The 22,701-nt window shown below is 50.0% G+C and overlaps 1 protein-coding gene across 1 annotated transcript in view; it reads left to right on the top strand.

Moving 5' to 3' along the window:
* Positions 1–3,294: 3,294 nt before the first annotated feature.
* LOC147669038 (E3 ubiquitin-protein ligase TRIM39-like) overlaps positions 3,295–22,701 on the top strand; it is a 231,119-nt gene continuing 211,712 nt past the window's right edge. The window contains exon 1 of the mRNA XM_086948268.1: positions 3,295–3,708. Within this exon, the coding sequence (XP_086804394.1) occupies positions 3,295–3,708 (414 nt within the window). The remainder of the gene's footprint in view (positions 3,709–22,701) is intronic.

Genomic DNA, 22,701 nt, shown 5'->3' with positions numbered 1-22,701 from the left:
CCATAATCAACCTCACTATGTATCATTAATTGAGAGTCGCTTGTGTCAATGTTCTCATTTTGTACTGCAGAATGGGGTTTTGTGAGGCCCAGGGACAGGCGTCTCTCAGTCAGCTCAATCTCGATACTGGCTATGTTCATCGCCCTCTCCAGCTTGGTGTCAATAGATGTAGTATTACGTGCTGCGGGGGTGATATTTCGTTTGCCCATAGTATTATTTCCCCCAGACATTCAATGGGTACAATAAGAAAAACCCCACTCACCACTGCAGGGTCCAACTGTCTTTAAAATGACAATGTCAGGGGGGTGGCCCAGCCCGGCTTCAAACGGTCCCGGACGGGCACAGATGGGCCTGCCCTTGGCCCAGGCTTCGCCCGGCACCACCCGCGCGCGTCCCGCTCCACTGGAGCCCTGTGCTGATTATATGCGCCTCCTGGCGCTTGCTACAGGCGTGGGTGGTGTGCGCGGCGTGCTCGCCGCTGGTGCTGCCGGGATTTGGAGTCCTGGAGTGGTGGCACTGGCGGCAGGACTCTGTGGCGGTGGCGGCAAGCTCTGCGATGGTGCTGCAGGCAGTAAGGCGGTAAGTTGCCCCCTCAGACGGACAAACAGGGCAAACTGATGTTTAAAAAATGACTGCTAAGATGTGAGAGTCTTGTGGGAGGTCCAGCAAGGCTCAAAGTTGTCACAGAAGATGCTGAGAAATCGCATGAGGAGCTGCTGCACTTCCGGTGCCATGTAGCATTGCTGTCATGCGCATGCCCACTTTTTGTTCCAGTCCCCTTATTGTTCTTTGGACATAGGGCGCTCTCCTCTGGAGTAGGCCCAGTAGTTTACTTTCTCTGCTGCATGTGATATACTGTTTTGTTGGGGCACATGTGGCTTTCTCCTGGCGGTGCTGGCTGGTAACCACCGCTGACAATGGAGTACACACTACTAACAGCACTCTCAAACCCATCACAGGGTAGCGGTCTAACACTCTTCAGGGTTGGAGTCACACCGTAACGGCAGCACTCTCACACCCATCACAGGGTAGCGGTCTAACACTCCTCCGGGTTGGAGTCACACCGTACTGGGAGCACTCAAAGCCCTCGCAGAGTAGCCGGCAGACTCTACTTATAGCAATCTCAAAATGCTCACAAACTAGCAGCACAGCAAACTAGGTCTCTTGATTGAATGGTGAGTTTGTATGTACTGTTGTTGATGGGTAAGTGAGTGAATGCAAGACGAGTCAATTAGTGGATGAGCACGAGCATGAGTGACAATGTATGGATAGATGAGTGTTTTCGTGAACAGAAGCATCAGTTATAAGCAGTGCTTTAAATAGGCCGGTACTCACCGGTAATGAGTAACAGCACTTTTTAGATTTATCGTTCGGAGTACTGGCACTTCTCTAGTGCCCTGGAGAGTACCGGTACTCATGAAAAGTAAGGCTCATTGTCTGTGCTGGTGAGCAGGAGTGGAACGTGTCTCTGGCAGCCAAGGCGCCGCTTCTGCAGCCCCCGATCTGAGCCCCAGCTGAGCTATTCAGCAGGGCTCATTTGAATAATGTCCAGCTACTCACCATCACGCTGTGCTTGACAGAGCTGGGTCCATTCAGGCCATGTGCTGTCAATTACATACACACTATCCTGTTTATTCGTGCAAGCACAGGAATCATGTCAGTGCCCTGGCAGTGGCCCTCAGGCTATGGCCAAGTCCGGCCCTGGTGGCAATTAAAAAAGCCATGGTAGGTGAGAGTATAGCATGGCTTTAATCATACCCTAGTATTTTGTGTGTCTGCTTATGTTTGTGTGTATGCCTGTTTTTATAAGAAAAAAGTGAGAGAAAGAGAGAGAGAATCCAGGCACTCTCAGGAGGTATTTTAAAGAAAATGGGTGGCACTTTGTTTGTACATGTCTGCTCGGCAACTAAGATTCATTAATAACGTAAAAGGGAGGGTGGGTGGATGAGTGAGTGGATGGATGAGTGAGCAAGGGTGGATGTATAGATGGATGGATGAATAGATGGATGGATGGATGAGTGAAAGCATGCATGGGTGAAAGGGGTGGATGATTGGATAAAAGGGAGGATGATGGGTGGATAAGTGAGAGATTGGTTGGATGAATGTAAGGTATAAATAGAAGCATCAGTTATAAGCAGTGCTTTAAATAGGCCGGTACTCACCGGTAATGAGTAACAGCACTTTTTAGATTTTAAAAAGAAAGGGTGAATGTTGAATGAGTGAAAGGAGGGATTGAGTGAAAGGGTGGATGGAATAAAGGAGTGAAAGGGTTGATGGATGGATGAGCGAACGGATTGATGGATGAGGGATAGGGTGGATAAGAGATGGATGAGTGAAAGGTTGAATGGATAGGTTTGGAGATGGATAGGTTTGGATATGAAGGGTGGATAGACGGAATGGTGAAAAACGGAAGGAAAGGCTGAATAGACTGAGGATAGAATGAAAAGGTTAAATGGTGGACATCAGCAGGTAAATGGTAGGATGAAAGGATGAATGATAGATCGATGGAAGAGACAAGAGATATCTTCTGCAGAGGGTCATGATGAGTTGCTTCATTTGCTTGGTGCCATAAGAGCTTTGGTTCGACGTGTGGGTATTTTCAGTTTCTTTCTACTCGCGTGCTCAAAAATATAGTATTGTGTTAAACAGAATTGCTAGACAGCAATTAACCATATGACATTAAGAAGGTGCAACTATTGCAAAAAAAGGAAATGTTAACATATTCTCACATTTCTCTTTCATTTTGGGTAATGAGTTAACCTGCTTTGTTTAAATAAACACATTTCTTATGGGTTTTGGTATGTGCTGCAACTAATATAGAAGTTGTTTAGTATCATCATTTCTTGCCCTTAGCCCCGCCCCCTCACTTCACCTTTAGCTTATTTTAATAAGTACCTGCAATTATTTTTCCCATTTAAAGCACTGGTTATAAGCCAAACCTATTGGCATTGTCAGTGCTTTATTGATTTCCCATTTAAGAAAACTGTCATTCTCTGCAGACAGACACCTCGAGTGCAGATTCGTTCATTCCCAGCTCAGATGCGGACCGCCCCTGCTCTGCTGCAAACAGTGTCAGGTGAGAGACCGACACCAGCTCTGCTGCACTCGATCTCAGCTCACCTGTTATGCTGCAGACACTCCCAGATCAGCCACGCGGGTACGGGCAGTTCTGTTTTGGTGCAATAGCCAATGAAAGTTGGAGGGTGTATAAGGAAGGAGAGACAGACACTCCCCTTTCTCAAATCAAGCAGAAACGAAACTTAACTTCTCGTGTACCTATTCCGGACGGACGACATGGCTACAGCAGACCAGCTGCGTAGCCTTATGGAGGAGACCACGTGCTCCATCTGTCTGGGATATTTCACGGACCCCGTGTCTGTGGACTGTGGACACACCTTCTGTCTGTCCTGTATCACTCGGTGCTGGGAGGGGCTGCAGACAGACTTCCCCTGTCCTCAGTGCAGGGAAATATCTCACAGTAAAACCCTCCGACCCAACAGGCACCTGGCGAACGTGGTGGAAATCCTTAAACAGCATCAGGTACCGAGCGCGACCCCCCAGGAGGCGAATCTGTGCAGAGAACACGAAGAGAAACTGAAACTCTTCTGTGAAGACGACCAGGAGCCCATCTGTGTGGTCTGCAGCGTGTCACGTGATCACAAGCAGCACAGGGTGCTCCCCATTCGAGAAGCTGCCGAGGAGCACAAGGTATGTGTGCTGCTATAGTGGTGGGGAAGGGGTGGAATCGGGCAACACAACAGTCTAAGAGGCTGCCCAGGAATACAAGCAAGGTTCGTGTACCATAGAACTGGTTCTAGGGTTTGACCAGGCTGCATTGCCCGGTGCTCCCACTCGAGAGGCCACCGAAGAGTACGATATGTGTGTGTGTGTTCTAGAGCTATGTCAAAAGTAGGTGGCCAGGCCACGCCATTCAACTACTGCCAGCGCCAGGAGTATATGTTTGCTTCCGGTCTGGTTCAGATGCTGTGACTACTTGAGATGTTGTTGCCTAGGAGTACAAGGTGTGCATGTACTGCGCTGTGGCGTAACGAAACTTGAGGGGGTCCCTCTGCAAATTACGTGGAGGGGGACCCCCTCCCATTCTCCGTGACAGTCTAGCGCTCTCAGGCCAGCGACCCGCCATACTGCAGCGGGTGCGGGCAATTGTTACGCCACTGTCACCAATCCAGCCGTTATAAGTAACACTGGATGGTGGAGTCAAAGGTTGGGCTTAGTCTGCCAGTAGGCTATCGTAGGTGGTGGTCCATTCGTTTCAGGGTCCCTGCCATCAGTACGCCAGGGAAGTTTGCCCAATTTTAGGTGTGTTTCCTGTTGCAGACTCCTGTCATGATATAGAACGTCGGGCCCACTCATCCTTCAGTTTTGACAAAAGTGCATCCACTGCTCCTTCTCGTTTCCGTTTTAAAACATTAGACAAAGCGACAATGCAGTATTTCAAAAGCAGATGTAACTACAAAGAGCTCATTTTGATAATACATTTGTATTAGTAGACAATAGCAATCTTAAGAGGCATTGCATAGCTCCATACACACTGTGACCCCAATTCCATCACAGTCTCTCTCTCTCTCTTTCTGTCAGTCAGTCTATATCTCTCTGTCATTCATACTCTCTGTCAGTCAGTCTCTCTCAGTCAGTCAGTCTCTTAGTCAGTCAGTCTCTCAGTCAGTCGGCCTCTCTCTCTCTCTGTCAGTCTCTCTATCTGCCAGTCAGTCTCTCTCTCTTAGTCAGTCAGTCGCTCTCTCTTAGTCAGTCTCTCTCTCTCAGTCAGTCAGTCTCTCTCTCTCAGTCAGTCAGTCTCTCTCTCTCAGTCTCTCTCAGTCATTCAGTCTCTCTCTGTCATTCAGTCTCTCTCTTTCAGTCAGTCTCTCTCTTTCAGTCAGTCAGTCTGTCAGTCAGTCGGTCTCTCTCTCTCTGTCATTCTCTCTTAGTCAGTCCCTCTCTCTGTCAGTCTCTCTCCCTGTCAGTCCCTCTGTCTGTCAGTCTCTCTCTTAGTCTCTCTCTCTCTCTGCCAGTCTCTCTTTCTCTCTTTCAGTCTCTCTATCTCTCTCTTTCTGTCAGTCTCTCTGTCAGCCAGTCTCTCCCTTTCTGTCAGTCAGTCTCTCCCTTTCTGTCATTCAGTCATTCAGTCTCTCTCTGTCAGTTTCTCTCAGTACGTCAGTCTCTCTCTCTGTCATCCAGTCTCTCTCTCTGTCAGCAAGTCTCTTTCTCTTAGTCAGCTAGTCTCTTGCGCTCTCTCTCGCTCTCTCTGTCAGTCTCTCTCTCTGTCAGAGTCCCAGTCTCTCTCTCGGTCAGTCTCTCTCTCAATCAGTCACTCTCAGTCAGTCAGTCTCTCTCTTAGTCCGTCTCTCTCTGTCAGACCCTCTCTCTGTAAATCTCTCTCTCAATGTCTCTGTCAGTCTCTCTCTCTGACAGTCAATCTCTCTCTATGTCAGTTAGTATCTCTCTACCTCAGTCAGTCAGTCAGTCAGTCTCCTCTCTCTCTGTCAGTCAGTCTCACTCTCAATCAGTCAGTCTCACCTCAATCAGTCTCTCTCTCTGTAAGTTTCTCAGCCAGTCAGTCTCACGGTCAGTCAGTATTCAGTCTCCGAGTCAGTCTCTACTCTCTCTCTCTCTCAACTCTGTCCACTGTCTCTCTCTCCACTTTCTCTCTCTCTCTCTCCACTCTCTCTCTCCACTGTCACCCTCCACTGCCCCCCTCTGCTCTCTGCACTCTCTCACCCTCTCTCCCTTTTCTCTCTCTCTCTACTCTCTCTCCACTGTCTCTCTCTCTCTACTCTCTCTCCACTGTCTCTCTCTCTACTCTCTATCTCTCCACTCTCTCTCTCTCTCTCTCTCCACTGTCTCTCTCTCTCCACTGTCACTCTCTCTCCACTCTCTCTCCACTCTCTCTCTCCACTCTCTCTCTCCACTCTCTCTCTCCACTCTCTCTCTCCACTCTCTCTCTCCACTCTCTCTCTCCACTCTCTCTCTCCACTCTCTCTCGACACCCTCTCTCTCGACACCTCTCTCTCGACACCCTCTCTCTCGACACCCTCTCTCTCGACACCCTCTCTCTCGACACCCTCTCTCTCTCCACTCTCTCTCGACACTCTCTCTCTCGACACTCTCTCTCTCGACACTCTCTCTCTCGACACTCTCTCTCTCGACACTCTCTCTCTCGACACTCTCTCTCTCGACACTCTCTCTCTCGACACTCTCTCTCTCTCGACACTCTCTCCCCCTCCACTCTCTCCCCCTCCACTCTCTCCCCCTCCACTCTCTCCCCCTCCACTCTCTCCCTCCACTCTCTCCCTCCACTCTCTCTCTCCACTCTCCTCTCTCTCTCCACTCTCCTCTCTCTCTCCACTCTCTCTACTCTCGCCCTCTCTCCACTCTCTCTTGCTCACTCTCTCCACTGTCTCTACACGCTCTCTCCACTGTCCTATCTCCTTTCTCTCTCTCCACTGTCTCTCTCTCTCTCCACTGTCTCTCTCTCTCCACTGTCTCTCTCTCTCTCCACTCTCTCTCTCTCTCCACTCTCTCCTCCTCTCCTCTCTTTCTCTCCTCTCTTTCTCTCCACTCTCTCTCTCTCTCTCTCTCTCTCTCTCTCTCCACTCTCTCTCTCTCTCTCTCTCTCTCTCTCTCCACTCTCTCTCTGTCTCCACTCTCTCTCTCTCTCCACTCTCTCTCTGTCTCCACTCTCTCTCTGTCTCCACTCTCTCTCTGTCTCCACTCTCTCTCTGTCTCCACTCTCTCTCTCCACTCTCCCTCTCTCCTCTCTCTCTCCACTCTCTCTCTCTCCACTCTCCCTCTCTCCTCTCTCTCCCCTCTCTCTCTCTCTCTCCACTTTCTCTCTCTCCACTTTCTCTCTCTCTCCACTGTCTCTCTCTCCACTGTCTCTGTCTCTCTCTCTCTCTCTCTCCACTGTCTCTCTCTCTCTCTCTCTCCACTCTCTCTCTCTCTCCACTCTCTCTCTCTCTCTCTCTCCACTCTCTCTCTCTCTCTCTCCACTCTCTCTCTCTCTCTCTCCACTCTCTCTCTCTCTCTCCACTCTCTCTCCACTCTCCCTCTCTCCACTCTCCTCTCTCCTCTCTCTCTCCACTTTCTCTCTCTCTCTCTCCACTGTCTCTCTCTCCACTGTCTCTCTCTCTCTCTCTCTCTCTCACCACTCTCTCTCTCCACTCTCTCTCTCTCCACTCTCTCTCACTCCACTCTCTCTCTCTCCACTCTCTCTCTCTCCACTCTCTCTCTACTCTCTCTCTCTCTCCACTCTCTCTCCACTCTCTCTCTACTCTCTCTCCACTGTCTCTCTCTCCCCACTCTCTCTCTCTCCACTCTCTCTCTCTCTCCACTCTCTCTCTCTCTCCACTCTCTCCACTCTCTCTCTCTCCCCACTTTCTCTCTCTCCACTCTCTCTCCACTCTCCCTCTCTCCTCTCTCTCTCCACTCTCCCTCTCTCCACTCTCTCTCCACTCTCCCTCTCTCCTCTCTCTCTCTACTCTCTCTCCACTCTCCCTCTCTCCTCTCTCTCTCTACTCTCTCTCCACTGTCTCTCTCTCTCTCTCTCCACTGTCTCTCTCTCTCTCTCTCTCTCCACTGTCTCTCACTCCACTCTCTCTCTCTCACTCTCTCTCTCCACTCTCTCTCTCCACTCTCTCTCTCCACTGTCTCTCTCTCCACTGTCTCTCTCTCTCTCTCTCACCACTCTCTCCACTGTCCCACTCTCTCTCTCCACTCTCTCTCTCCACTCTCTCTCTCTCCACTCTCTCCACCTCTCTCTCTCTCTCCACTCTCTCTCTACTCTCTCTCCACTCTCTCTCTCTCCACTCTCTCTCTACTCTCTCTCCACTCTCTCTCTACTCTCTCTCCACTGTCTCTCTCTCCCCACTCTCTCTCTCTCCACTCTCTCTCTCTCTCCACTCTCTCTCTCTCTCCACTCTCTCTCTCTCTCCACTCTCTCTCTCTCTCTCTCCACTCTCTCTCCTCTCTCTCTCTCTCCTCTCTCTCCACTCTCTCTCTCTCCCCACTTTCTCTCTCTCCACTCTCTCTCTCTCCACTCTCCCTCTCTCCTCTCTCTCTCCACTCTCCCTCTCTCCACTCTCTCTCCACTCTCCCTCTCTCCTCTCTCTCTCTACTCTCTCTCCACTCTCCCTCTCTCCTCTCTCTCTCTACTCTCTCTCCACTGTCTCTCTCTCTCTCTCTCCACTGTCTCTCTCTCTCTCTCTCCACTGTCTCTCACTCCACTCTCTCTCTCTCTCCACTCTCTCTCTCACTCTCTCTCTCCACTCTCTCTCTCCACTCTCTCTCTCCACTCTCTCTCTCTCCCTGTCTCTCTCTCCACTGTCTCTCTCTCCACTGTCTCTCTCTCTCTCCACTGTCTCTCTCTCTCTCCACTGTCTCTCTCTCTCTCCACTGTCTCTCTCTCTCTCCACTGTCTCTCTCTCCACTGTCTCTCTCTCCACTGTCTCTCTCTCACTGTCTCTCTCTCCACTGTCTCTCTCTCCACTGTCTCTCTCTCCACTGTCTCTCTCTCCACTTTCTCTCTCTCCACTCTCCCTCTCTCCTCTCTCTCTCCTCTCTCTCTCTCCACTCTCTCTCTCTCCACTCTCTCTCCTCTCTCTCTCTCTCTCTCTCTACTCTCTCCACTCTCCCTCTCTCCTCTCTCTCTCTACTCTCTCTCCACTGTCTCTCTCTCACTCCACTCTCTCTCTCTCCACTCTCTCTCTCCACTCTCTCTCTCTCTCCTCTCTCTCTCTCTCTCCACTGTCTCTCTCTCCACTGTCTCTCTCTCCACTGTCTCTCTCTCCACTGTCTCTCTCTCCACTGTCTCTCTCTCCACTGTCTCTCTCTCCACTTTCTCTCTCTACACTCTCTCTCTCTACACTCTCTCTCTCTCTCTCTACACTCTCTCTCTCTCTCCACTCTCTCTCTCTCTCCTCTCTCTCTCTCCACTCTCTCTCTCTCCACTGTCTCTCTCTCTCCACTCTCTCTCTCTCTCCACTCTCTCTCTCTCCACTCTCTCTCTCTCTCTCCACTCTCTCTCTCCACTCTCTCTCTCTCCACTCTCTCTCTCCACTCTCTCTCTCTCTCCACTCTCTCTCTCTCCACTCTCTCTCTCTCCACTGTCTGTCTCCACTGTCTCTCTCTCCACTGTCTCTCTCTCTCTCACCACTCTCTCTCTCTCCACTCTCTCTCTCTCTCCACTCTCTCTCTCCACTGTCTCTCTCTCCACTCTCTCTCTCTCTCTCTCTCCACTCTCTCTCTCTCTCTCTCTCCACTCTCTCTCTCTCTCTCTCTCCACTCTCTCTACTGTCTCTCTCTCCACTGTCTCTCTCTCCACTTTCCTCTCTCTACACTCTCTCTCTCTCTACACTCTCTCTCTACACTCTCTCTCTCTCTCTCTCCTCTCTCTCTCTCCACTCTCTCTCTCTCCACTGTCTCTCTCTCTCACTGTCTCTCTCTCTCCACTCTCTCTCTCTCTCCACTCTCTCTCTCTCCACTCTCTCTCTCTCTCTCCACTCTCTCTCTCCACTCTCTCTCTCTCTCCACTCTCTCTCTCTCCACTCTCTCTCTCTCCACTGTCTGTCTCCACTGTCTCTCTCTCCACTGTCTCTCTCTCTCTCACCACTCTCTCTCTCTCCACTCTCTCTCCACTCTCTCTCCACTCTCTCTCTCTCTCCACTCTCTCTCTCTCTCCACTCTCTCTCCACTCTCTCTCCACTCTCTCTCTCTCTCCACTGTCTCTCTCTCACTGTCTCTCTCTCCACTGTCTCTCTCTCCACTCTCACTCTCTCCACTCTCTCTCTTTCTCTCCACTCTCTCTCTCCACTGTCTCTCTCTCTCCACTGTCTCTCTCTCTCCACTGTCTCTGTCTCCACTGTCTCTCTCTCCACTGTCTCTCTCTCCACTGTCTCTCTCTCCACTGTCTCTCTCTCCACTCTCTCTCTCTCCACTCTCTCTCTCTCCACTCTCTCTCTCTCCACTCTCTCTCTCTCTCCACTCTCTCTCTCTCTCTCCACTCTCTCTCTCTCTCTCCACTCTCTCTCCACTCTCCCTCTCTCCTCTCTCTCTACTTTCTCTCCACTGTCTCTCTCTCCACTGTCTCTCTCTCCACTGTCTCTCTCTCCACTGTCTCTCTCTCCACTCTCCCTCTCCACTGTCTCTCTCTCTCCACTGTCTCTCTCTCTCTCTCTCTCTCTCTCTCTCTCCACTCTCTCTCTCTCTCCTCTCTCTCTCTCTCTCTCCACTCTCTCTCTCTCTCTCTCTCTCCACTCTCTCCCTACTCTCTCTCCACTGTCTCTCTCCCTACTCTCTCTCCACTGTCCTCTCTCTCTCCACTCTCTCTCCACTTTCTCTCTCTCTCTCTCTCTCTCCACTCTCTCTCTCCACTCTCCCTCTCTCTCTCCACTCTCCCTCTCTCTCTCCACTCTCCCTCTCTCCTCTCTCTCTCCACTCACTCTCTCTCTCCACTCCCTCTCTCTCTCTCCACTCTCTCTCTCTCTCTCTCTCTCCCTCCACTCTCTCTCTCTCCACTGTCTCTCTCTCTCCACTGTCTCTCTCTCTCCACTGTCTCTCTCTCTCCACTGTCTCTCTCTCTCCACTGTCTCTCTCTCTCTCCACTGTCTCTCTCTCTCTCCACTGTCTCTCTCTCTCTCCACTGTCTCTCTCTCTCTCCACTGTCTCTCTCTCTCTCTCCACTGTCTCTCTCTCTCTCCACTGTCTCTCTCTCTCTCTCCACTGTCTCTCTCTCTCCACTCACTCTCTCTCTCTCCACTCTCTCTCTCTCTCTCTCCCTCCACTCTCTCTCTCTCTCTCTCTCCACTCTCTCTCTCTCCACTCTCTCTCTCTCTCTCTCTCTCTCTCCCCACTCTCTCTCTCCACTCTCTCTCCACTTTCTCTCTCTCTCTCTCTCCACTCTCCCTCTCTCCTCTCTCTCTCCACTCTCCCTCTCTCCACTCTCCCTCTCTCCTCTCTCTCTCCACTCACTCTCTCTCTCTCTCCACTCTCTCTCTCTCTCCACTCTCTCTCTCTCTCCACTCTCTCTCTCTCTCTCTCTCCACTCTCTCTCTCTCTCTCTCTCTCCCTCCACTCTCTCTCTCTCTCTCTCTCTCTCCACTCTCTCCACTCTCTCTCTCTCTCTCTCTCTCTCTCTCTCCACTCTCTCTCTCTCTCTCCACTCTCTCTCTCTCTCTCCACTCTCTCTCTCTCTCCACTCTCTCTCTCTCTCCACTCTCTCTCTCTCCACTCTCTCTCTCTCTCTCTCCTGTCTCTCTCTCTCTCTCCTGTCTCTCTCTCTCTCTCCACTGTCTCTCTCTCTCTCTCCACTGTCTCTCTCTCTCTCTCCACTGTCTCTCTCTCTCTCTCTCTCCACTCTCTCTCTCTCTCTCTCTCTCCACTCTCTCTTTCTCTCCTGTCTCTCTCTCCTGTCTCTCTCTCTCTCTCCACTGTCTCGCTCCACTCTTTCTCTCTCTCTCTCTCCAGCTGCAACATTTTATTTTATTACATCTAGATATATTATAAATATCCTAAATGAATTTACATTTATATTTTATATTTCAATATTTTCATTTTTTCTTTTTTAATTAAAAATAAGCTTTAATAATTTCCCTATACTTCCTCATAGGGAGATCGTCACTACAGTGGTGGAAATCACTACCTACGAGTGAAAAGTTACTAGTAGTTATTTTAGACTCATAAATCCTATTGAAGGAAAGTCCACTAGTGGGTGGAAACATGTAAGTTTACTCTTGGGTGTAAATCTACAGAAGGAAATGCTGGACGGCAAAAAGGCTTAGATTTACACCTAGGTGCAGGGGTTTACAGGAGTAAATGCAGGGCTCGAGTCGGGGTACCACGCGGGAGGACGGCGTCCCCCACTTATTTTACTGGGATCTAGATAACTGGAGCAAATGAAGCCACACATTCACTTTTTGGCCTCTCTGGGGCGAGATCGGAGCTCATTCAGAACGCTGCTCACGCCCTGGCTTCTCTGATGCAATCGCATCTAAGGGGTGAGCGAGAAGAGGCAATGAGTCTGATGGTGCAAGCCACCTTTTGTGACGTCACTTCCTGTCGTGACGACAGCACCCCCCCCACTTCTTTCTTTAGGACTTGTGCCCTGAGTAAATGTACATGTGTAAACTTACCTTTGCGAAGAGGCCCCAATGAATTTCACAGCCGTGTGCCTAATTGTGCCTACTTAATGGAGATAATTGCTTTGGCTTTTGTGTAGTGAGAAGTTTATAGAATGAAGTAGGCATCTTAACCCTTTCGCTGCGGCGGCTATTCCGCCGCAGCGCTAACGGTCCCGGGGGGGCGCGGGTGAGCTGGGCGGGTGACATAACCGTTCCGTCACGGCTCGCGGGTGAGCTGTGCTCATGACGGAACGGTTCCGTCACGGCCCCGCCCGCTCAATTAAACGTGCCGCGCAGGCGCGAAATCAGCGCAGCGCAGGCGCGGCGGCCGGGCCGTGACGGAACCGTTCCGTCATGAGCACAGCTCACCCGTGAGCCGTGACGGAACGGTTCTGTCAATAGCCTCGAAGAGGTTAAGCTATAGCGCTTTGACTGTACCTTTTCAAATGCATTCTGGGCACGGAGTTAAGGGGATTTCATGTGAAAACGTAGGCTAAAAAAGATAAGCTGCAAGACAGTGAACAAATATTAGTGCTGGCCAAGGAGTCTAAACCTTTCCATCAACTACCTGAGGGGGACTGACTTACACATGAGGGCAGTGCACGGAGCTGGCACTGCTGGGCATTGGTACACAGTGTGGTATAGGTGGCATCACTGTACAGGAACTGGCACTGGGCAGGAGTGTAGCAAACATGGGCAGTGTGAGCAGCTGGCACTGGTGGTGTAAGAGGCTGTCACTGGTGGCAGAGTGTGAGGCTGGCACAAGTGGGTAGTGACTGAAGCTGGCACTGGTGGATAGTCGAAGAGCTCAGCTGCCACAGGTGGCAGTGTGAGCGGCTGGCACTGGTGGGTAGTGGCTAAAGCTGGCACTGATGGCAGAGTGAGAGGCCGGCACTGGTGGGTAGTGGCTGAAGCTGGCACTAGTGGATAGTCGAAGAGCTCAGCTGCCACAGGTGTGAGTGGCTGGCACTGGTGGGTAGTGGCTGAAGCTGGCACTGGTGGCAGAGGGAGAGGCTGGCACTGGTGGCAGAGTGAGCGGCTGGCACTGGTGGCAGAGTGAGCGGCTGGCACTGGTGGCAGTGTGAGAGGTTGGCACTGGTGGGAAGTGGGAGGGGCTGACAGTGGTGCTAATGTGAGAGGCTGGCACTGGTGGTAGTGTGAGCGGCTGGCACTGGTGGTAGTGTGAGCGGCTGGCACTGGTGGTAGTGTGAGCGGCAGGCACTGGTGGCAGAGTGAGCCGCAGGCACTGGTGGCAGAGTGAGCAGCAGGCACTGGTGGCAGAGTGAGCGGCAGGTACTGGTGGCAGAGTGAGAGACTGCCAATGGTGGGAATGTGAGGCTGGCACTGGTGCAGAGTGAGCAGCTGGCACTGGTGGCAGTGTTAGAGGCTGGCACTGGTGGCAGAGTGAGTGGTTGGCACTGGTGGGAAGTGGGAGGGGCTGACACTGGTGGTAGTGTGAGAGGCTGGCACTGGTGGCAGTGTGAGAGGCTGGCACTGGTGGCAGTGTGAGCGGCTGGCACTGGAGGCAGAGTGAGTGGTTGGCACTGGTGGGAAGTGGGAGGGGCTGACACTGGTGGTAGTGTGAGAGGCTGGCACTGGTGGCAGTGTGAGCGGCTGGCACTGGTGGCAGAGTGAGGGGTTGGCACTGGTGGGAAGTGGGAGGGGCTGACACTGGTGGCAGTGTGAGAGGCCGGGCGCTGGAGGCAGAGTGAGAGACTGGCACTGGTGGGAAGTGGGAGTAGCTGATACTTCTCAGAGGAGCAGAGCCCTGTGGGGAATGCTGTCTCTGGGGGCCCCCACCCCATCCTCTTTCCGGGCTCGTGGCTCTGACTGAAGAGAAACAATGTCAATTGAAACATTGTTTCTCTTCAGTCAGAGGGAGGGGGCTAGGGGCTCGAGCAGGCTACAGCACCTGCTTTAGAGGGAGAGAGGCTGGCTTCAGCAAGCTTCTCTCACAGCTCTCACTGAAGAGCTGAGGCCAATGGGGGCCCCTTCATTAACTGAAGCCTGCCCCCCCCCCCCCCACCGCGGGGCCTGCGGGGGCATTTGTACGCCCCTGGTACTGGGTCTGTGAAGAAGGGATAGGTCTGTCTCATACTGTGCTCCCCGTTTGAGAGAAGTTACAGATTGCACGGGATTTATGCTGTAAATCAAGGGCGGCAATTGCAAAAACAATAAGTGATGGACTGAATGTGGATCAATGTCACACACTCCGCCAGTCAAAAGATCTGGGCCCAAATCCATCGTTTTTTTGCACTCCACACCACCCTGGGTTAGACAATGGCGATATGCAAATCAGCTCTGACCCTGTTGCCCCATGGGAACAGTCCAGTCCGAACTACAAAAGCCATGTCCTTCCCAGAACGGAATCAAGCATCCGAGGACCGGACCGGTTTCGAGGTAACACCTCTCATCAGCCCGGCTAGCTTGACTCCAAGTGGTGTGGAGTGCCTGGGACCCACGTCTGGGCATCCCCAGCGCACTTAGGGCGGCAATTGCAAAAACAACAAGTGATGGACTGAATGTTGTTAGCTTGATTACCGTATTTAACATGATAAAGATACTTTTGAGATTATAGGCGTGTGCTTTAGGTAGTCGCTGTGGACTATTGCCCTAAATTACACATATAAAGTAACAAATACACATGAAAACCTCAACTATACAGCGTTTTTTTCAAACGGGTCATAATCACAAGGTAGAGCAAAAAGTAATACCTAAATGTAGCAGGTGGAGTTAAAGAGAATGTTTTAAGTAAGTGTGCTAAAGGTAGGGAGAGGCTGACCTCATTTTGCTGTTGGAGTAAAGGGGTTCATAAACCCAAACATACAATGTGACACTGAGGCCACTTTGGCACTTTCTTGTAGCCAGTCATTCTGAGGGCTATAATAATAACTATAGGTTTGGCTGCTGTGTGCATTAGAGCCAATGGTTATTTCGCTGGAAAAAAACAGAATGTGCTTTGAGGTATATGAATTGAATGCTTCATTATACTATTGCATAGTGGTTTTTTGATTGGTGGTGTTATTAGATTATGTCCAGGTTCCCGGTAAAGCTGTGTGGGCCTGCTGGCATGCGGGGCAGGTACAGTCTATATATTTTTGTACTGACTGCCTGAGCGAATCATGTCTGTTCTGTTGTGCTTCAGTTCTCCTTTTGTTCCAGAATAGAGGCAATGTAAGGCTTGGTTCAGAGAAGAGAGCAGTAATTGATTGGGAAGCACCGTCTACAGGAATTTCCCAGATTGCTGCGTGTCCAGGTTACTTTCTTGGGATAAAGTTCTTAATGTTGAGACTGTAACTGGTGTTTCTGTTTACTATTTGACTTACCATCCCTTTTAACTTCCGCTTGTAGCATGTCTGAAGTCACTGGTGCAATCTCACACCAAGAGGGAGGCACAGTACTCTAGTGAAAGGGTTAACGTCCCCTGATAAATGTTCAAAATGCTGTCTCCCCACAATCTTGAAGATGCCAATAAAACAAAAACATGCACTTTAGTGGAGGAATCATAGGGTCAAATGTCTGTATGAAATAGTCTCTATGTCCGGTTGAGGTTTAGGGCAAAGCGGTATTGAGCGCCAACGCCTCAGATAGATGGAGCACCAGAGACCCCCCATGCCCCAGGGAACACCGCTGCTGCTGAGGGCTCGAGGATAGTTAGATTGGGGAAGCAGTCTCAATCTGGGCCTATCCTCCTTGTCTGTGAGCTTTCGAGGTTGATTCTCTTAGCCCGAACCTGCATAACGGTACAAAAGGGGGTGGTGATGGAGGGAGCATCTGAATCAATCAAACACTCACACCCAGTCAAAAGATCTGGGTTTAATCCATCACCGTTCTTTAGCCCACTCTGCCACCCCAGTTCAGACATGGCTATATGCAAATCAGTCTGACCCTGTGCCTCATGGGAACAGTCCAGCCCGAACTGCCAAGCCATGTCTTCCCTGGACCGGAAACAAGCTTCCGAGCACCGGTTTCTGGCATTCCAGCCGTCTTCAGCCCGGCTTGCTTGAATCCAGTGGCAAAGTGAGCAAGGGACTCACGTCTGAGCATACCCTGCCACACTTATGGCGGCCAAAAGCGGTACAAAATTACGCTGATGACCTCCAACTTATTTTTAATTTTGCCTCTTCCTCATCTGGCTTCACTGCCTTCCAGTCGGTCATGCTTTTTATCCGGGATTGGATGAATGCCAACCACCTGAAACTCAACCCGGATAAAACTGAGCTGATTCTGACTGGAGGCAGTGGCAATCCATGGTCCCCCTCCTTCTGGCCCCCTTCCCTTGGCCTACCTCCCACCCCCTCCCATTCTGTTAAAACTCTCGGCATCATCCTCCATCATCAATTGACCTTGCACTCCCACATTAGCTCGGTAGTATCTTCTTGTTTTTTTACCCTTCGCACCATCAGGAAAGTTTCACAGTTTTTCTCCCTTTCTGCACTTAAACTAATTGTCATGGCCATGGTCTTATCCAAAATTGATTATGGGAACCTCATCTATAATGGTGCCCCCGCTTACGCACTCCAACGCCTTCAGCTAGTGCAGAACCAGGCTGCTCGCCTGGTACATGGCCTGCCCAAATTTCATCACTCGTCACCCCTCCTCTTCTCCCTCCACTGGCTCCCCATCAAACAAAGGGCCCTATTCAAACTTGGCTGCCTTACCATTCAAGCTCGAATGGGCACAGCCCCTGCATTCATCAATTCCGCCGTTACTAACTATTGCCCTTCCAGAGACCTTCTACTAAATCTTTACTAGTCACCCCCCGCTTCAAGAAATCTAGATCTGGAGGCCAGAAATTTACGGTCCTCGCGCCCACTTTCTGGAACTCCCTCCCGCTCCACATCAGAACCTCCCCCTCCTACATGGAGTTTCGTAGAGCCCTCAAGACCCTTTTGTTCCAACAGGCTTTCGGCCCATAATCCTCCTCCTCTCTTCATGCCCAGGTAGTTCCTCTAGCGCCATGAAACTGCATTGTATACGAGCGCTTTATACATTTTTAAAAATTCAAAAATTCAAATTCAAGTTAGCGTTCCCCAACATGCAGATAGCGCGTTGTGCCCAGCCAGCCAGAACCTCGGGGTGGATGACAGCGCCGGTCTCCTGAGCCTGGAGAGCCAATTCGAGGATTTTCGCCAAAGGGCCCGAAAGGTCCCGGACCTTGTCTTGGCACGCTCTGAGCGCGCGATCAATCCCATTCTTGGGGTCCTTCTTGTATTTCTTAAGGAAGGTGGTCATAGATGTATCAATATCAGGGGTAAGGGCTACCTTGTGGGCAAGGTCGGGACGGGGACATTCGGACTTCCGGCGTGCCCTGACTTCTTTATCAAATCCTTTGCGCAGGTGGGTTTGAAGATATTCTGCCACCGCAGGGGGAGGGACCCTGTCTGAAGATCTAGGGTGGACAATGTCCGCAGGGTCAAACGAGAAGGGGGAGGGAGTAACCGGGGAGAAAGAATGTTTGCGCTTCTTGGCGCACTTGCGTGGCTTGGATGCAGGGGAGGAACTCGTGTCCGTATCTGTGCCAGTGGAGGTGTCAGTAACCGGAATAGGGGAGGACTGTGGAGGAGGAAGGGAAGGGGCGACATCCTTGGCGCTTTCCTTGGACTTGCAAAGTTTAGAATAGGAATGCGCGTGAGGCCACGAGGACTCAGGGGGCGCATGGGGAATAGGAGAAGGGGGCGCATGGGGAATAGGAGAAGGGGTCTGACCTGGGTTAGAAGGCGGGGGGCCTTGGGAGCACCAGGGACAAGCAATTCCAATTTCTTCGTTAAGGGCAGCAGGGCGGTTGACAAGGCTTTGTCTAGTTTGGCTTCAAGCTTCTTGTCAATGAGGTCCTCCATGGATTCCTCATCATAATATTCCTCTTCACCCTGGTCAGTACACGCAGGTACCTCCTCCTTGTAGCAGTCAAACTCTGCCATGATCACAGTGGAATTGCAATTCCAATCAAACCCCCAGAGGGAAGCTCAAGTCACAGCCCAGGTGTAGGGCGTCGGTTGGGAGTAGTGCCAGGCGCAGGAGCCAGAAAAACAATGCTATATATATATATATATATATATATATATATATATATAAAGTCCCACTCTAGGACTAATGGAGGTAGTAAAGCCCTGTCTCAACACAGAAGGGCTTCCAAAAATTATCCAAACTTCCCCAAGCTCAGGGAGGGTAGGGGTTAATGTCTACAACCCTCGTTGGTAAAATGGGGAAAAAACGCTGACTTTTTAATGCAAAAACGGCCTAACCGGCTCCTGGCCAACTGCGTGTAACTCCCAACTTCAGCCGGGGGGAGAGCGTCTGTGAGGCACTGATCACGGGGCTGCGCGCGTACTGAGATGCGCGCGAGCCCCTGAGACGCACGCTGAGAGCCCGCGAAGGCCTCTGCGTGCGTCTCACTCCCAGAGGGGGGGCCGAGTCCCTCACAAGCGCGAAGAGCGCTAGGAAGCAGCCGCGGCTGCCGGCAGCGAAAGCGGGGCAGAAGGGGGACCTAGAAGCGCAACACGCGCTGAATCTAAAAGGGAAAGCTATGAAGCGGGCTGGGGAAGCCGCACTCCGATTGAGGAAGGAGATAGGCGCGTCGCAAGCAGCGCGCGAAATACTACCAAAGGGAAAAACCTTGGCGAACAATCCAACATAAAACCATCAACATTGCAGTGGATAAGCATTAATAGAGTGGTATTTCATACCACACAGTAAAATTAACACTGAGTAAGGTCAAATACACATTATAATAGTACAGAGTAGAGAGGCACTTATCTGGGCTGCGGAGCAGCAAAGAAAGAGTAGGCCAGATTAGTGTCTCTCTACTTTGTATGCTAATGTATGCTGTGATTGGCTGTAATGATAGAGGCGTGGTTCAAAGCCTCATGGGTATTGTGGTTTTTCATTACTGTAGTTTTATTTTCATTGGCTGCTGTGTTTTGCAGTAAAGAAATGAGAAAGCATAATCAGAAGCCTCCGGTCCTGCCATAGAATCAGTGCAGCACTGGAAATATATTTGTCCAGTATTCTGTGAAATGAGAAGTCTGTGAAGGTTGCTAAATAAAACACAATACACACTGGAAGCCTAAAGGCTAAACTACTTTAATGCAAAATGTACATAGGCAAAAAACACAATTAGATAATGATCATTTCAAGCGCCTTGAGACCTTACGGTGATAAGCTGCGCTATATAAAAACCTTTGACATGACATGACATTTCAACCGACCATAGCTTCCACTCAGTCTGGCCAATTACAGCAGCAAGTGCCTCAGGTGCAGTAAATGAAGGACCATTTCTTTCTCAAAGCAAATGAATAAAACAGTAATTCGTTACGAAAACTTATTTAGATTACAACAACAGACTTATGGGCAGGTGGCAGGATCTTGCATAGAAAGAGTTTGAGGAATCCTAGCACCAGCAATAACAAAATTAAAAAGATAATGATGAGCATACAACATTTGGAAATTCATGCTTAGAAAAGCAGGAATCTACATTAAACACTTATCATAAAACTGCTGCATTTATAGAACCTCTTACTACTCAGAAAATATTTAATTGCACAAAACTCTTCCAAGTGATATAAACCATAATCATATCCCGCTAAAGTTTTCCCATCTTTATCTTTATTTCAGCATCAGCTTAACGAATTAGCAGACTTCTTTTCTAAAAAGCTGGATAACATTCAGGCATCCTTCTCATCTATGCCCAACTGTAGCAACACACAGTCAAAAACGTAGACTGTTACTATTGAGGCTGCTACTGCCTGTACGTAACAGGTTACAAGTGAGGAAAGTTTCCTCGTCTCTGCCTCACCTTGCTTTTTAAACACTTTCCTGCCCCTGGAATTTTCGACTATATCATGCTTCTTTACCATGCAATCAGGATCTCCCCTAGACTCCCTTTCTCCTTTGATTCTTGGTAAATTATATCCACAACTTTGCAACTAACAGCCCAGGATTTGAACTCCTCACTTATAGAAGGTCACTTTCCGTAAGCATGCAATGGTAAGGCCACTTCTAAAAAAAAAAACAATATTGACCTCCTAAACTGATCCAACTATAGGTCACACTAACTTTTGCCCATTCTGCCTAAAACTCTTGAAAAATGTGTAAATCTACAACTTCTGGCTTTCCTTGAACCAAATGGTTTCCTTCTTCCCAGCCAATTAGGTTTTAGGGCCAGCTACAGTACAGAATTTGCCCTATTTGGTGTCACCGAACAACTTCGGCTCCAGCTAGAAATTTACGGTACTGCGGTCCGGATTGTACTATACCTTAGTGCCACATTTGACCCAGTTAACTACAATATACTGCATAAACGATTGTATGAGATGGGTGTGCATCGCCAGGCACTGATTAAAGTAATTTTTGCTGGACTGCTCCTTTCAGGGCCAAACGAAACGGCGCTGTCATCAGGTGTACCGCAGGGTTCTACCCTTAGCCTGACCCTCTTTAGTATTTACTTCCGAACATTGGCAGATATCATGGAGAACTCCAGTCCTAAGTTTTTTTTTGTACGCTGCTGAAACCTCGTTGTCATCCAATGAAAATTGCTGTGCTAATGCTTTCAATAGTTGCCTCCATAAAAGTGATCACCTGGATGAACAATAATTCCCTCAGACTGAATTAGGACAAGACTGACATTCTGTAGGTGGGCAACCAACCTCACCTTTGGGTGCCTCATCTTTGGTTGGAGGCTATAGGCATAGCTCCTACCCCAGTCCATGTAGTTAAGAATCTTCGTTTCTGGTGGATAATAAGCTCTCGATGAGGAATCCGATTACTAAGGTAGCGTCCACCTGCTTCGGAGTGCTGAGATGGCTTATGAAAACTCTAGTCTGCCTCCCTGCCTCTGCTCAGATAAAAGTGATCCTAGCACTGATTATCTCTAGGTTGAATCCTAGAAATATCCTCTATTTAGGGGTTCCTAAGGCATTACTTAAGCAGCTTCAGATGGTTCAGAACACTGCTGCTAGAGTACTACTTCGCCCGCCCTCCCCCAAATTATACCTTTACTGCTTTTTCAAGATCTCCACTGGTTTCAATCGAGAAGTGTATCCATTATAAAGCTCAGCACAGGAACGGAAACAGCTTTTAAAGCCACTTTTTAATCAGGGAGGTATCCGCACACGGAGGTGGCTGCGCTGGTGTGCTTTGCACTTGAGGACCCGCAGCTAAACTGCCGCCTGGTAAAATTCTTTGAGACAAGTAGAGAAGAGAATGCCACAAAATCGAGATGCTGACCTCAGGCCACCAACTTCAGATAGAATAACATTATAGCGAAAAGGAAAAAGTTGGACGATGTTAAACCAATGTTTATTTTACTAATGCATTGCAAAGAAAAATTGGCTTGCACTGATTTTTAGTAAATTGTTTTACACTATTTTAAAAATTCTAACTTACAAATGAAACGCTATGAGATATTCTGTAGCAATGGTTTTAAGTAACTGTGCTAAATAAAAATACTTGATACTTGTTAAAGCCTTGTGCTTCATGCGCTCTGTGGTATAGTTTGCAGATTACTTTCTGCCTACACACCTGCTAATGTTGTCTGCTCTCACACATCCCAATTATTTCCCTACCGCGATCACCACAAGTGCAGGAGCCATACTCCGCTCCAGGTCGGTGATCCTGATACAGTACGTGGTTTACGCTGACCGTGGCCGCATTCAAGGACAAGAGAAACTGCCTCGCGGGCCGCGGCTCCTGCTCCTGTTATCAGCCATTGGCATCTGCATTGTCCTGCTTGTCCCGGCTCGGCTTGGCTTTGTTCCGCCCCCGCTTTCATGAGTGATCGCGGGGGGGGGGGGTGGGGGGGTTTAGCTGTGAGGTGGTTATCGTGGGTATCGTTGCTGCTGTGACTTGTGGCTTGTGGCAGGAGCAGTGCGGAGAGTAGAGCAACGCAGCGAGAGCAGGCAAGTAAGGTCTAAAATTGGGCCTGAGCATTGAGCGGAACTGCACGGATGAGAGCAGAATGGTACCAGGAGCTGTGACTCGCACTCCGGGCTGAGACTGAGGACTTTGATCCCCCTGCTCACACCTGAGGAGGTACAGAGAGCTTCAGGAGAGCTGTTTGCTGTTAGCTCGTTATCTCTGTTTGCCTCCCTCGCCCCTCCATGCTAGCCCGGTGTTAGCCTGGTAATTTTGAGACTAGTCAGGCAGGGATTCTGGAGGGGGGGAGGGGGCATACTGCCTGCTCTGTGCCTATGCAAGAGTAGCAGAGAATAATCCACACCCATTTAGTGCATTACCATCACTCTACGTGACGATATAGTTGGGACAGAGGCAGAGACAGAAACTGTCCGGCAGGGACAGAAACTGTGCCGCAGGGATCATACAATTGGCTGAGTCATCATTGGCCAAAAAAGTTTGGAAAATCTTGGAGAAGTCAGGTGGGCTACGTCTTGCGTCAGTGATGAAAGAGCACCTGTTTGAACGGAGGCTGTCTTGAGACCTGGAGGCCTGGGATCTGAGATACAAGTAACCAGACATATTTTTCCATCTTATGAACCCTCTATGATCACTGTAGGAACTTTATAATACCCTATAATATCTCGGTAATTTGTGCCCTGAAAAAAAAGTTAGT

The sequence above is a fragment of the Lissotriton vulgaris genome, unplaced genomic scaffold, assembly GCF_964263255.1.
Source record: "Lissotriton vulgaris unplaced genomic scaffold, aLisVul1.2 SCAFFOLD_2193, whole genome shotgun sequence".
Taxonomy (NCBI): Eukaryota; Metazoa; Chordata; class Amphibia; order Caudata; family Salamandridae; genus Lissotriton; species Lissotriton vulgaris.
This window is presented reverse-complemented; position numbering and strand designations above follow the sequence as displayed.